The 14,264-nt window shown below is 38.6% G+C and overlaps 1 protein-coding gene across 4 annotated transcripts in view; it reads left to right on the top strand.

The window, feature by feature from the left end:
- Positions 1 to 14,264, top strand: part of KIAA0232 (KIAA0232 ortholog) — a 68,074-nt gene that overhangs the window by 14,886 nt on the left and 38,924 nt on the right. The window contains exons 1-2 of one of the 4 annotated variants that reach the window (XM_061379887.1): positions 4,220 to 4,326; positions 5,956 to 6,009. The exons of 1 other annotated variant lie outside the window; for it this stretch is intronic. Coding sequence is in view for 1 of the 3 variants with exons in the window: in XM_061379884.1 (XP_061235868.1) it covers positions 4,096 to 4,326 (231 nt within the window). In the remaining 2 variants the exon portion in view is untranslated. Of the gene's footprint in view, positions 1 to 3,822; positions 4,327 to 5,955; positions 6,010 to 14,264 lie in introns of those variants that run through there. 2 more of the 4 variants (XM_061379885.1, XM_061379884.1) reach the window with 2 other exon arrangements.

The raw sequence follows: 14,264 nt of genomic DNA, 5'->3' as shown, positions 1-14,264 counted from the left end.
GCTTGGTAATATTAGTGTAATTTTACACTATCTTGCTGCGTTCTGTAGACACAACTGTCACAAGGTGTTTGTATGGCTCTTATTGTAGTACCAAGACACTTCTTAATAAAAAAATAAATGTTTGCTATGACAGTACTCATATCCCATCTCACTTATGGGGAAGAATGGGATTATTTAGTCTTCATAAAAGGTTATTTACCATGCAGGAGCAGCTGTGTGGTAGGGAACAGACCTGGAGTGTTCCAGCTTCAGTTTCTGTACCATTGCTCCTCCTTCATGTTTTTTGCTATAGATTATTGAAAGTTGTTGCTTTTCCGTAACCAGATCCCAGGAGACTAAAACTCATCTGTTTTCTTCCCCTCTCTATTTTGGGTCAGAAGAACGTTTAGTGGCTATCAGACCGAGTAGAATTTTGAGGAAGAGTATCTATTCTAAGATGGTCTAAGTTGGAAAATTCAAAGTGTTTACACACTTATTGTATTTCAGTGCCCTCACAAAACACTTCATAAATTGTTTTTTTGTGCCTCTAGTGGTTCAGCTGCTGACAGTTTATCTAACAGTAACCTTGTTAAGGTCATTGATCAGTATTAAAATACTGAAGGTTACTTAAAAGGAAAAAAATCTACTAGGGAGTAAGTAGAAATTCTTTAGAAATAATGTAATTGTATATTTTTGGCTTTAGCATTTGTAAGTAGTTTTCACAAACTATTGATAGAGATGTGTAGATTTTTATTTGGTAGTTCTCACTATAAGGCATGTCCCTCCATCGTATTTTATAGCTGGAAATGGAGAATTCTTTCCAACTTGGTAGTTAAAGTAAGTAGCCTTGCACTGGTTACTTAGGCTGTATTGTAGCTTCCCTGTTCAGAGTAGCCGTTGTGAGAATGGGGAAAGTTTAACAAGACAGTGAGAAGAAGATTAAAAAAGCAGAATAACTTCTTTCTCAGAAAATGTTGTATTTAAAGTCAAGCTTCACATCTGTTAGCAGAAATGTTTGCTCTTAGAGTGACCTGTATTAATTTGCTATGGAAAGCCTCTCTCATGCTGGGATGGGATAATAATCAGTATACATAAAATATTGTTATTCTGTGATATAATGGAAATATGTTTAAGGCTTCCTGTAAAGCAAAGTACTTGACAGGTGTAAAATGACAGCTCCTAGATATTTCAGATTTTTTTTAGATTTCCGGTTTTTATATCATATATATTTTTAAACTTAATGTAATGTTGAGCTAGGTAATTGAACATGATATTAAAAAAAGCTGCACTATAATATGTGGCCATCATAAGACATTTTTGTTTTGTCTCATTTCCTAGTTCCTGTGATAAGTTGTCTCCCTCTTCCTCCCCGTCTAAAAAAACCAAGATGCTCTTTTACCTGCTCAGCCAGAGTCAATCTGGTTTTGCCAGCCTAGATCTCAAGAACTGAATTTCTCAAATACCTCATGAAAGTAAGTGTTAAGATAGAAAAGAGAGGCCATGTTATCACCTCACTGGGAAAAAGCTGAAGCGTAAACACAGTCCTTACTATGTGCTAAAGATCTTAACAGTGTGTCTGAGTGAGTTTTGATTGACATGACTCAGTATCCTGAAGCCCTTTGCTTTGCTATGTCATTGAATCAAATAGTTTGGGTTGGAAGGAACCTTTAAAGATCATTCAGTCCATCCTCCACATGCACACCTATTGTGGGCAAGGACATTTTTTGCTAGATCAGGTTGCTCCAAGCCCTGTCCAGCCTGACCTTGAGCACCTCAAATAGGTCATCCTCTGGACAAGCTGCTCCAGTGTCTCACCACGCACACCATAGCAAATGTCTTCCTTATGCCCAATCTAAATCTACTAAAAGATGACATAGAAAATCTACTCTTCCACTTCTCTGACAGATGGACCCCATCAGCCTCTAGGAGGACTTCCTGATTTCTTATTTTGTCAGTTTCCCACTTCCCCCCACTGGCATTTTTCCCTCCATCCACCTTTTCATAACGTCTCTTTCCAGTGGAACTTGCTGTCAACTTTTTAAAACTTACTGATTTCCTGAACAGGGAAGTTGTTCTGCTCTATGTCTCAAAAATACACATCAGGAGAGTCAGTTTTCCTTGAAACATGGGGAGTGGTGTGGAGTACCAACAGGAGAAGGACAAAATGGATGTTTGAGTGTGTTTTTGAACAACTTGGAGAGTATGGACTACTTGAGAGTTCAGACTTGTGGCTCCTGATTTGGAGTATCTTGGTCACTATATTAGACTGTTCCCATGTGTTCTGTTATCTAATTGTGTAATGAAGCAGTAAGCTCCAGGCCCTTTGCAGCTCCTACTGTTATTTGTGCTCAGTTATGAGATTCTGATGAATGAAACATGTTACTGACAAAGATTAGATACTCCTGGGTTACTTTCTCCAAATGAACATTGCCATCAGGGAAGTAAGATGGCTTTAGTGTAGTGTAGGGTTTTGTCAACTCTGCAGCAACTGATTAGAATGGATTTATTTTTGATTATGTTGCAATTGATTCAGTACAGATCTAGAATATACAGTTGCACCTTGGTGGTGATGCAAAGAAAGCTATTTAGTTGTATGCACACTGTAATTTTGGTCACCTTTCAGTTTTGTTTGGCCACAAAGCACATGCTGCCCACATGAAATGCTGCACACAGTATATGGTTTAGTTAGCTATATTAGGTGATGTCTGTTCTGCATGCGTTGGTTGTCTTGCAGTGGGGTTGAAACAGAACAGTTTTGCTTAGATCCTTTAGTTTTTCTTTCCTTTCAGTGAAGGGATGTTTCCTGCTAGGGTTTGAGCTTTGTTTTCTCTTGCTGAGAAGCTGGAGAGGAGAGGGACAGCCTACTCAAATGCCAGATTGACATGTGGTTCATTGGCAGACAAGTCCAAAAACGCTTTTTTGGCATGGGTTCCTCTGGGTTAGAGGGCAGCATGCCTACGTGTGTGGTGATTTAACCTTCTGCCCCTTACTTACCGAGATTGAGCTGGGATTGTGGGTGCCATAAGCCTTAGGATGGTTTGTCTATTTTAGGATATGGTTTAGAGTGTAAGCTCTCAGGTAAGGCTGGTGTGTGGTTTCTGTAAAGAGGGTTAAGTGTTAGTTCTGGTACTGATAAATCATGTTCTGCTCAAATATTTTAAGTTGTTTCAGAGATTTATATTTTTATGAGGACAGATTGTGGGTGATAAAATGCTTTGCTTTCCTGAGGCAAAGTGAATACTGAAACTACAAAAAAATCCCCCAAACCCAAGCTTGAAGACGGCAGCTATTTAGTGGTGGGATTTCTGAAACTCCTGGCCAGATGAATTTCATAAATTGAATGTTTCATAAACAAGACACTTCTTTTTCTATTCCAGAAACAGAAACCACTGCCAAACAGTAGGATTATATTGTCTTCTAGTGATACAAAATACACAGTCAGTCTTTATGCGAACTAATGGTGATTGTTTTGTTGGGTTTTTTGTTTCATTTTTTATTTAATCAGAGGTTTTTGTGGGTTTTTTTTCAGCTGCCAGTGAAAAATAATAAGATCCCAACTTGCTCATAAAGCTAGGTCAGATATGTATTTCAATGAACAGATTAGTTGTGAAGACTTTGAAAGAATCTCTCTTCCCGCATTTAAAAGTACCTTTTCTAAAAGTCACTTTTAAACTTGGAATAATTCCTGTTGCTTTTCAAAATGACACTGAATAGGTGTGTGATACATGTGGAGTAAGCAGTGTATAAAATGACTGCTTTCTACATTGGGTGGTTTTTCACTGTTTAATATTATTCATGTATGGATACATATTATCACAACTTATCATTTTTTCCTCTTTATAGGTCCTGCTGGGGACTTGCAACTGGCCTCAATGTGAAATTAAGGTAGAAAAACACATCTACATATGTGTTTGCTATTAGGATTTAGTTTATTCACTGGTCATGCCTGAAGAGTGATGTTCGTCTCTAGACGGCTAACTGCCAGGAAATATAAATGATTGTCCTAGAAGTCAAGCCTCTCTCCTATTTACTGGAGTGAAAATCACCTCCAGATACCGACGGAATATCAACTACAGAAAATGCTTCACGTTATAAGGATGCCAACCACCTAGATTCATGCGCCCTATCTGTACAGTTGTTGTGGATGGTTTGCCATCTGAAAGCTCCTCAAGCTCTTATCCAGGCCCTGTATCTGTTTCTGAAATGTCTCTGCTACATGCTTTGGGTCCAGTGCAGACCTGGCTGGGACAAGAGCTAGAGAAGTGTGGCATTGATGCCATGATTTATACTCGGTATGTCCTCAGTCTTCTGCTGCATGATAGCTATGACTACGACCTGCAGGAACAGGTATTTACATATTTTAGATGTTGTCCAGTGAAAGTGAGTTTTTGTATCAGTTCTGTTTTGTGTGTTATCCATGGGTATGGCTCAGATGGGGGTGGGTGTCTTTCACTGTGTGGGTGGAAGGGAGGTATAAACCACATGGGAATCAAATCTGATGGTGAAGTGGGATTAATGTAGTTAGTTTGCTATATTAAAGAAAACTTTCACATTGGCACAATTGGCATCAGAGTTATTAACACTGGAATGTTCTCTATCATAAATGCAGACCTTCAGTGCTGATGATTATAAAGTTAATTAATACTGGAACATTAGTGAACTAATGTGATTCTTGTAAACTGCGTGTCATATAGGCCTGCTTCACAGTAGTTTGTAGAATCCCCATCAATTCCCCTCATGGATTTCATCTTGTGTTATTTTCTGTAAAGAATAATAAAAAAAAGCTTTTTTTTTTTTTTTAGTATTCAGGTGTTTAAAATACATTATTGCACATACACTATTCATCTCTTCTAAAATAATGTTAATACTGAATCTTGATAAAAGCATGAGAAAAAGTTGTGGAACAGTGAATCACTAGACATGGCTGGAATTCAGAAAGGGCAGTGAAAGGGAAGTGAAGCTGTGTATCGAACAGGCACAACTCTTACTGTTTCCATGTGCCTTTATTGGTATGGGTTTTGTATGTCCCTAGAACAGACTTCTCAGTCCTGAATTCACTCCGCATCGTCAACCAATATAAAAATACTAATAGTGGAGATGTCTGAGTGTAGGACTGAGGGAAGTTCTGGTGTTTTCAGGAAGGGATGAGGATGCTGTTGATCATAGACTTTGTCTTTTAAGGTAGCTGTGATTACAACAGGAAAGGAAGTACCTCTTATTTGGTGGCTTAATATTTAGTTCTTTTTTGTTGCTGATGTTTTGGTTGTACTTTACACGTTGCTACTGAACTGCTTCAGAGCTTTCATTGTTTTCTAGTTTACCTTTTGAATTGTGGAATAGATATAAATGTAAATGAAGAAGAAAACCTTCATTTCAGATGCTGCCGGTTTCTGAATTTTTAGCAGCCATTACTGTGCATAAAGGCCTTCATGCTTCCATTGTGCAAAACAGAACACACTGTGCAAAAGTAATTTTTGCTCAAAAATTTAACTGGCAGCAGTGGAAGTCACTGGGAACAACCTTATGATTAATAATAGTACTTAAAAATCTTCACTGTAAGCTCTGTTTAGAATATACCTTAACAGTGAGCTTTTTTAGGTCTTGGTCAGACATGAATTGCTGTATTTTAGAAGGTGACAGAATAAAGTTCCAAAGTGTGTTTGCAAGGAGGGTGTGGAGTGAGGACAGAAAAAAGAAGCCAAGTGAAACCACACTAGAATTTGAGGAGCTTTATAGATAGTCCTGTGGCCTTGGGATAAAAACGAAGACTTGTTTCTTTTCAGTCCATTTTAGAGCATAGTCACTACTGTGATAATTTGAAATGGCTGGAGTGCCAAATTAGTTTTCTTTTTATCAGGCTTTGCAAGAAGCACGGTAACTATATTACAAAAACCTCATTCAGTTTATTTCTCCTTTCAATACCTTAACTGTGTGCTTTGTGGGTTGATAGTGGAATGTGTCTGTTCTTTTTCCAAGTTGATCATCTGAACCTAATGAGCCAAAGAGAGAAGAACACCACATGCTGCCTGGGTAGCCAAAACCTGTGTTGCTGAGCGAGTGCTGTAGGATGGATGTACAGGGTGTCTTGAGAATGACATTGAGATTTGGAGAAGCTGGAAGTTTCTTTTCTACCTCCTTCAAGTTTATCATGCTTATAACATACTCTTACTGTGTTTGTTCCGTCTCCTTTCAAATTATACTTTTCTAAGTTTTCAGACCTAATATCAGTTTAGTTTTGGGATGATATTCTGAATAATGATCGGATGCATATGCTGTGAACCATACTGCTACCTAATCCCTCTCTCAAAAAGCTTAGTCTTTAAAGACTGCAAATACAGATTTGTTATATAGAGAACTGAGGGTATGTTAAAACACATGTGCTTGTTCTTTTATTTATATTACTATTTTTCTACTTACTACCTACTGGTTCTTTGTATGACCTGACATTTTAAACTTAATTTTGGTTCAGTTAAGTCATTCAGAAACAAGAAAATTTGTACTCTGAAGAATATATTTGCATATAAGCAATTTCCGCCCAAATTTGGGATGAGTACAACATTAAGACCAAGGGGAAACCAAATGCTAGTGTTTTTTACAAATAAATATCAGGGAAGAATGCAGCAGTTAAACATCTAAATTAGCAGTAATTTAGGAGTAAAATACTGAGAGTTGCTGAGCTCCTTTAATTCAGAGTAATTCTCATGGAAGAGTTGGTTCTTGGTATCTTGGGAATTTTTTTTCTCTCATATGATTGCTATGATTCCTAAGAAAGATGACAGAATTTACAAGAAAGAACTGTTTTCAATAGTGGGTTTATTGCAGTGATTTCTCCCTGCTTAGAGAACAGCTACAAAGAGGACAGAGACTCTCTCTTCACAAGGAGTCCCAGGGAGAAGAAGAGGGACAATGGGTACAAGTTGTGCTGCATGAAGTTTCATCTTGAGATGAAAAGAAATTTGCTTTATTTTATTTAATAATGAGAAGAGTCATTCACTGGAACAACCTCTTGAAACAATTGGAACGGGATAAAGTCCCCGTTGCTAGAGATTTTGAAGATGCAGTAGGACAGGGTGCTGGATAATCTTGCCTGTGCTCCCTTTCCCTTGAAAAGGTGGACCAGATGATCTTGTGAGGTCTCTTCCAAACTAGGCAGTCCTGTGGTTCTTCGCTTGCAGAACTCTTGTTTCTCTGGGGAATGACTAGCCATTGCTTCTTTCCAAAACTCCAGCAATGACTTCTGTTTTGAACAAGCTGGAAGGGATGTGTGGTCTCCAAACACCAGAGTGGAAAAATCCATTGCAATGTGTTTTTTTTGCGGGGCGGAGGTGGTGAAGAGGACAAATTTAATCTTATGGATACTATATAAATCATCTTCATTAGAAATGCTGCAAACTGAGGATGGTCATTAAGATGTTTCCACCTCAGAATGTTGGTGACATCATTAGCACTGTTCTAGTTGCTTCAGGCAGCCTCCTTCCATCCTTTCTTTATAGTGTGCTGGTGTTATCAACTATAGCAGGGAAATGGAATTCTCAAGTCCTGAACTGAGGTTCTGTCAGGTAAGTACAGAAAGATATAAAATGAACAATGAATGAAAACACTTCCCCAACCTTCTTAGTCATATGCAGCTATTCAAGATACCAGTGTTATTGTGCTATAAACTTCTGTTTAAGTTTAATGGGAGTCTTGCTTGTCTAGGTTTTCAGGGTTTTTTTTGAGAATAACCAGGATGTTCTCTTTTGGTTTGTTAGTATGTGGTTTCTGGTCTTGATTCTGCTGCAGACATCTGTGGTTTTGGTCATTTGGCTTCCTCCAATATTGTCTGTACAGCGAGGTAGTTTGATATGTGGGTGTAAGGGTTTGGTGTGGGGGCTTATTTGTTCTTGGGTGTTTTTTTTCCTTTTAATTTGGGTTTTCTTTTCCAAGTGAATTTTCTTGAGTATATTATTATTGTTCCTATTATTATTTATTACTATTAATTCCATGCCACGCCCAATGAGGCTGGTCTCTGCTGGGTATCATTATATGGATGCAAGCTCAATGTAGCAAAATAATAGATTAGTAAGTCATGAGTTTTCAGAGAGTTGGTAGGAGCTTTCCTCAAGTACTTGTGTGTGGGGCTGTGGAGGGAGGCACAGTACAGAAAACACAGGTGCTAGGTGGAGAAGTGATTCAGAGCAGCCCAGTGGAGAAGGACTTGAGGGTGTTGGTCAATGAGAAACAGGAACATGAGTGTGCGTTCGCAGCCCAGAAAGCCAACCGTATCCTGGGCTGCGTCAAAAGGTGCGTGACCAGCAGGTCGAAGGAGGTGATCCTGCCCCTCTACTCTGCTCTCGTGAGACCTCACTTGGAGTATTGTGTGCAGTTCTGGTGTCCTCAACATAAAAAGGACATGGAACTGTTGGAACAATTTCAGAAGAGGGCCATAGGGAATGATCAGGGGACTGGAGCACCTCCCATATGAAGATAGGCTGAGAAAGTTGGGGCTGTTCAGCCTGGAGAAGAGAAGGCTGTGTGGAGGCCTCATAGCAGCCTTCCAGTATCTGAAGGGGGCCTATAAGGATGCTGGAGTGGGACTCTTCATTCTGGACTGTAGTGATAGGACAAGGGGTAACTGGTTAAAACTGAAACAGGGGAAGTTTAGATTGGGTATAAGGAAGAAGTTCTTTACTGTAAGGGTGGTGAGACACTGGAACAGGCTGCCCAGAGTAGCTGTGAATGCTCCATCCCTGGTAGTGTTCAGCAGGACTAGGGTGGACAGGGCCTTGAGCAACCTGGTCTAATGGAAGGTGACCCTGCCCATGGCAGGAGGGTTGGAACTAGACAATCTTAAGGTCCTTTCCAACCCAAACCATTCTATGATTCTGTGACATACTGTACCCAAATTTCACTGGAATATTTGCAGTTTTTATTCTGCCTTCCTGGCTTAAGCTGAAATATCTATTACAATTTTGGGAAAATTGATAAGCAGATTTGTTTTGTCCAGCTGTGACTCAAAGTACTAGAGAGCTTTCAAGAAAGGGAACTTGCTTATGGTAAATTGCACCATGGTGTCAAGATCTTCCAGAGCCACTATGGTTATATGTATGTTATATACCTATATGGAATTGCTGTAATGCCTCCTAAATGCATACACTTTAAATGTTTTCTAAAAAATACTCAAGTACTGAAGTTATTTATTACTGGCATTTCTAACACAATTCTTATTTAAGCCATACTTGCTAGTTTTGGAAATTATTCTGAAATTGATTTACACATAAATTAGACATCTACGTGGTTAAAATTGTTAAATCTGTTGAACCATGTTATATATAATATTATAGTCATTATTTAGGTGCATTAGGGGTTTGTTGGTTTGTTGGTTTGGTTTCTTAAGATTTGAAGCTTGTCAATGATCTCTGTTCAGAATGTTTGGAAATCAGTGGTATTTTGTTCTGAGGTGAATGACCTTTGAGATGCTTTTGGTCTGTTAAAGAAAACCTCATGAAACTCAGGAAAATTTAAAGGCTGTGATGGTAACTGAAGTGCACAATGTTTCTGATAAGTATATGTACTTTCATCATTTGTGTTTTATTACTGAGTTTTCTTATTTTAAAGGATAAATTAAGGAGAAAACCCCAAATCTTTGATTTTGAGGACCTACACACTTGCTGTTGGAGATCTGAACACTGAGACAGCCTTTTGACTTCAGTCCAGATTGATTTTTTAGTTTCCTAATGCTAAACCAAATAGGTGCTTTTAAAATTTGTGATTATCTAAATGCTACTTAAAAGTATATTTATAGATACATGTGTTCTCAAATCAGTTTGTGATACAGTAAATACTGAATTAAATAGTATAATCTGTGTGAAGCGGAAGGCATTGCCTTGAAGTACATTGTGTAAAACATGATTTCATTGGTCTTTATTTGCGCAGTGTTAAAATCAGTATTCTGTGTTGTATCTTTTCTACGGTATTTGTAAGCATAGCGTGTTCCTGAATATGACAAATTCATGGGTTTTGCCTGCAGACTGTTCTCATTTTTGAAGGGATGAAGCCTTTATTTAAAAAAAATAAAACAACTCCCCAAAAACCCAGCCAAAAAACCAAACCAAACAGCCAGACACTCTGCGAGATAAAGGCTTTGTTTGTAAGCCTTTGGTCACGCAGCCTGAAGGTCTAAAGGCATTCGTTACACATACTTTATCAAGTGAATTCTGTTGCTTTTGATCTACTGCTTTCAACTCATTTTTGGAAGGTGACATTTTCTTCTGACTCTCAAAAGTAAAGATCCTAAAAAAGTTCTTCTAAAAGACAATCTTTTCCTACCTCTCAGAATTCAGTAGGAGTTGTTCTGCAAACTGTTCTGTGACCAGCATGAGAGATTTTGCTTTTAATTTTTGATTCATAAGAGGGAAGGTTTCATTTTGGAAGACTAATTATTTGACATAGACTGATTTGACATAGTTCCATTCAGATAATCTTTTACATGGAGGGATAGCAAATGTCTTCAGAATGATAACTACACTTCTGCTGAGGCTCTGATTGTAGTTTTTATTCTTGCTTTTTCATCATTAGCATATACATGTTTGAAGTCCAAAATGTAGTTTAATTTTTTTATATTAAGAGAAGAACAGAGGCCTCAGTCCATTTACGATAAGTTTTTGGTCTTTACTTGGTAGTTTTATCTGTGTAAATGCTTTTGGCCTGTCACTCTGAACTGGGATGGGAATATCATTGCCAGCTCTACTGTGTTTGGCCAGTGCTGGTGATGTGTGACAGCTCTTGTGATGCACCTGCAAGGTTCTAAGATCCAGTCAAATGTGGGGTGTTTGTTCTCTCTGCCATCCCATATTAACCCAGTAGAGGGACCTGATGTCTAGATTTATATTCTAGTAATAGATACTTGATATATTTTAAGGGAGAGAGGATGTGTTTTGTTGTGATTGTTCTGAAGCGAAAATCTCATCCATAATCTAAAGATAGGAGGAGAAATGAGGATTTGTTCCTCTGTACCACACTAACCCTGTATTAAACGTTAATCTGGGTTGTATGTCTGTAACAAACAGTAACAATGCAGATTCTGGTATAATTACAACTGCTCTTTTATCACCCTTAAGAAATAACTATGGGTTGTTGAAGACCAAATTTTAAATGCATTTAAACGCAGAGTATAATTCAGTTACAGTAGTGTAATGCTGTTTGACTGCTGCACATGAGTGCCATTAAGTTTCTAAGTTCACCAGCGGCACGTAGAAGTGAGTTTCTCGAATGCAAAACATTTTCAGATCGTGTTTCTGCTTATTAAGCTGTGTGACATTCCTGGAGGAACAATTCTTACCGTTTTCTAACATCAACTTTTTAATTATTACTGAAGCCAGGTGTGTAAAATGCAAGTTGCGGAAATGTGTGTAACTTGAAGTCCTTAGAGTATTCAAATGTGTACATGTTTGAAGGGATGGGAATAAACCCCCTGTTCTTTAATGCATAAATGTGTAAACTGAAGGAAAAGCAGATTTATCACATTTTCAAAACAGTACTATATTCTCAAGTTAATATGCCCATAAAGCTTATTTATTAGTAGAAAATAGTTTTTACTTAGATAATTAAGTTTGAAAGTTCATGGAGGAAAACCTAGCTATAGTCCCTACCCGCTCCCCTCCACTCCTTGGAGTGACTAACTGAGAACTGTGTAACTTACACTGTCATAGTTAAAGTTTGGAAGGAGTTGTTGGGAAAAATTGGGGTGTTGTGGATTTCTCTTCAGTTAAGCAGTGGAACATGACTGAAATGGTTTTATTGTAATGGTATATGCCTTGGAATGTTCTCTTGGAACCACTGCATGTGCAGCAGGGGAGAGCCTCTTGTTTTAGGCTTAGAGCAGACTTGAGATTCTCTCAGTACGATGGGCTTTGTCTTGTGGTAGCACCTGTAATGCAGAGCAGCTATGCCTACAGTTGTTTTGCAGGTGCTGAAGTTGTTTCATTTGGGTTCTTTGCAAGTGCTATCAGTACAAGAGCTTCGAGTCAGCTCATGTAACAGTTCTGGCCAATGCAACTCAAATTTGTACTAATGCAGTGTCTCTGTAGGACTTATTCTTTTATATCTATATATATATATAGATATAATATTTAAATTTTTAGTTGGTATTCAAGTAGTTATAACTGCTATGCTCTGTCTTTCTTGATGACTGATAAGATATGGGGTAGATTTGGAGTATCATGGACTATGCATTTGTATTCTTTATTCTGTTTTAGGGATAGGGATTGCAGTGACAGCGATTGGAGCTCAGTTGTAGGCTCTAGGGGTCATTGTGCAAAATGTACAGGTCTCGGGGTAGTCAGCTTCAGCTGATATCTTAGTGCAGCAGGAAAGTGTTCTCAGTAACTGTGATGTCTGAGGAATTTTTCTTTCAGACTGTCTTCTGCGTTTGTACTGGTGAGAGTGATAATGTTGAAATGCTGATTGCTTTGCAGATGTGTCTGTTCTAATATGTGACATGATGTCCACTTCAGGACATCAAACATACGTGGGCTCTGTGGTGCCTATCTCATGTACTCTCCTATTTATGCAGGCGCATCTGTGTAATACGGTTAAAATGTTATTACTAGCTTCCGCTCTGGATAATCAAAGCTGTGTCCTGAAACAGGACTGTAATACCTTTTTGTGACTTTTAAAATTGCATCTAATACTTAGTTATGGTGTATCTCTCACAGTCATGCAAAAAGAATAACAGAATCAGGTTTTTATTGCTAAGTTATGACTAGTAGCATATTCTCATAAAGGCTTACATAATGTAAAGCAGAGATACAAGCTCAAGTGTCAGGCTGATAAGGCCCCCTAACAATCAGGCTTTACTTGTATCCATCTCTGTGTTGATATAGTTGTATTGTTTCAGGTTCTGGGCCTAGCTGAGATGCATCCTTAGTGTTCTTTGTTCAGCAGACCATTGCATGACCATACACACTCATCACATATCTCTGCCTATATTCTCTGAAATGCTTACAGTGGTCTGTGATGCTTGCAACACAACTTCATTCCAAAGATCAAGAGAGCAACCATAAATACTGTGAAATAACTTCTCCAGTCGTAACATGTCGCTTTCAGACATCTGGACTCTGCAGTGGCAGTTCCTGTTGATTCTTGGCTTTCTTTTCTGTGATGTAGCTAAGATGTGCAAGTAAAATGCTGTCTTTGTAGCTGTAGCTATAGCCTTGCTAAATTTCCTTCTTTTCTGCTTTTACTTTAATGGAAAATCTCTACAGGCAGCCTGCGCAACACACGTAGGATTTCAGCAGATGCAGCATTTGCATGTTCTCTCACTCTTGAGAGTGGGTGTGATCAAATCTCTTCTGCTTGGTTTTGGCCTAGAGTAATTTCTAATTACTGAACAACGCAGACTGCCCTTTCAAGTTGGTAGGTTTCTAAGCAAGAGTTTATAGTTGTCAGAAACTCAGATTACAGGATTTTATGATCAAATTGTTAGGTTTTGATAGGTAGAGTTCTTCCCTGCCCACCAATAGTGGAACCATCAGTCCTGAATGAATAATGTGCTCTGGGTAACTCCGCTTGAGCAGGAGGGTTGGTTTAACTGACCTCCAGCGTTCCCTTCCAGCCTCAGCCATTCTGTGAATGCCTTGCAGTGCATGATGTGGTCTGCTATATTAGCTGTTCTGTTAGGGTCCAACTGCATAGGAATTGTAATGTTCCAGTTACAGCAGCCAGGAAGGGGGGCGGCGATTGTAGCAGCTCAAAGGTTCTCTGGTTTTTCAGAGTCTATTTTCCTTGTAATACCTGTATTTGGAGTAATTATCTACCATTAAAGAATATTTTCCAGTCCTCTCCATTGTGTGGTATCACGACTTTTGATATGAAGAACACTTGTGCTGCTGTCTGTACGTACCTGCTGTTCATGTGCTGAACCTCTTGTTGCATTTCTTTTGGAAAAGCTGAGCTTATACCACTGTTCTCACCTTTTCTTCTGAATTGTCTTGCATATGTGCTGCCTCTTTATCTTTGTCTCAGTCTGAGGCAGCCTGTGAGGGGTATCCAAGCTCATCCTCTGGGCCAATAGGCTTTTCTCGTTAATTATAATGAGATGCCATGTGTCTTAGAATTTTCACAGAAGCCGCTAGTAACAAATATATATCCCTCTGGCTCTGAGCAATCCATTGGAGTTTTTCCTGAATCTCAGTTTAGGGGAAGTGCTTTTCCAGGGAAGATCACTGAATGTATTTATACTGCTTCTGGAATAATCTTCCCCAAATTCTCTATTATTAGATCCTCCTAGAGGTAGTCAGTACCTG

This window comes from Neopsephotus bourkii, unplaced genomic scaffold (assembly GCF_033783945.1).
Source record: "Neopsephotus bourkii isolate Nb327-2 ecotype Australia unplaced genomic scaffold, CSIRO-AGI_Nbou_v1 NB_1780, whole genome shotgun sequence".
NCBI lineage: Eukaryota > Metazoa > Chordata > Aves > Psittaciformes > Psittacidae > Neopsephotus > Neopsephotus bourkii.
Note: the sequence above shows the minus strand (reverse complement) of the source record. Positions and strands in the feature narration are given on the sequence as shown.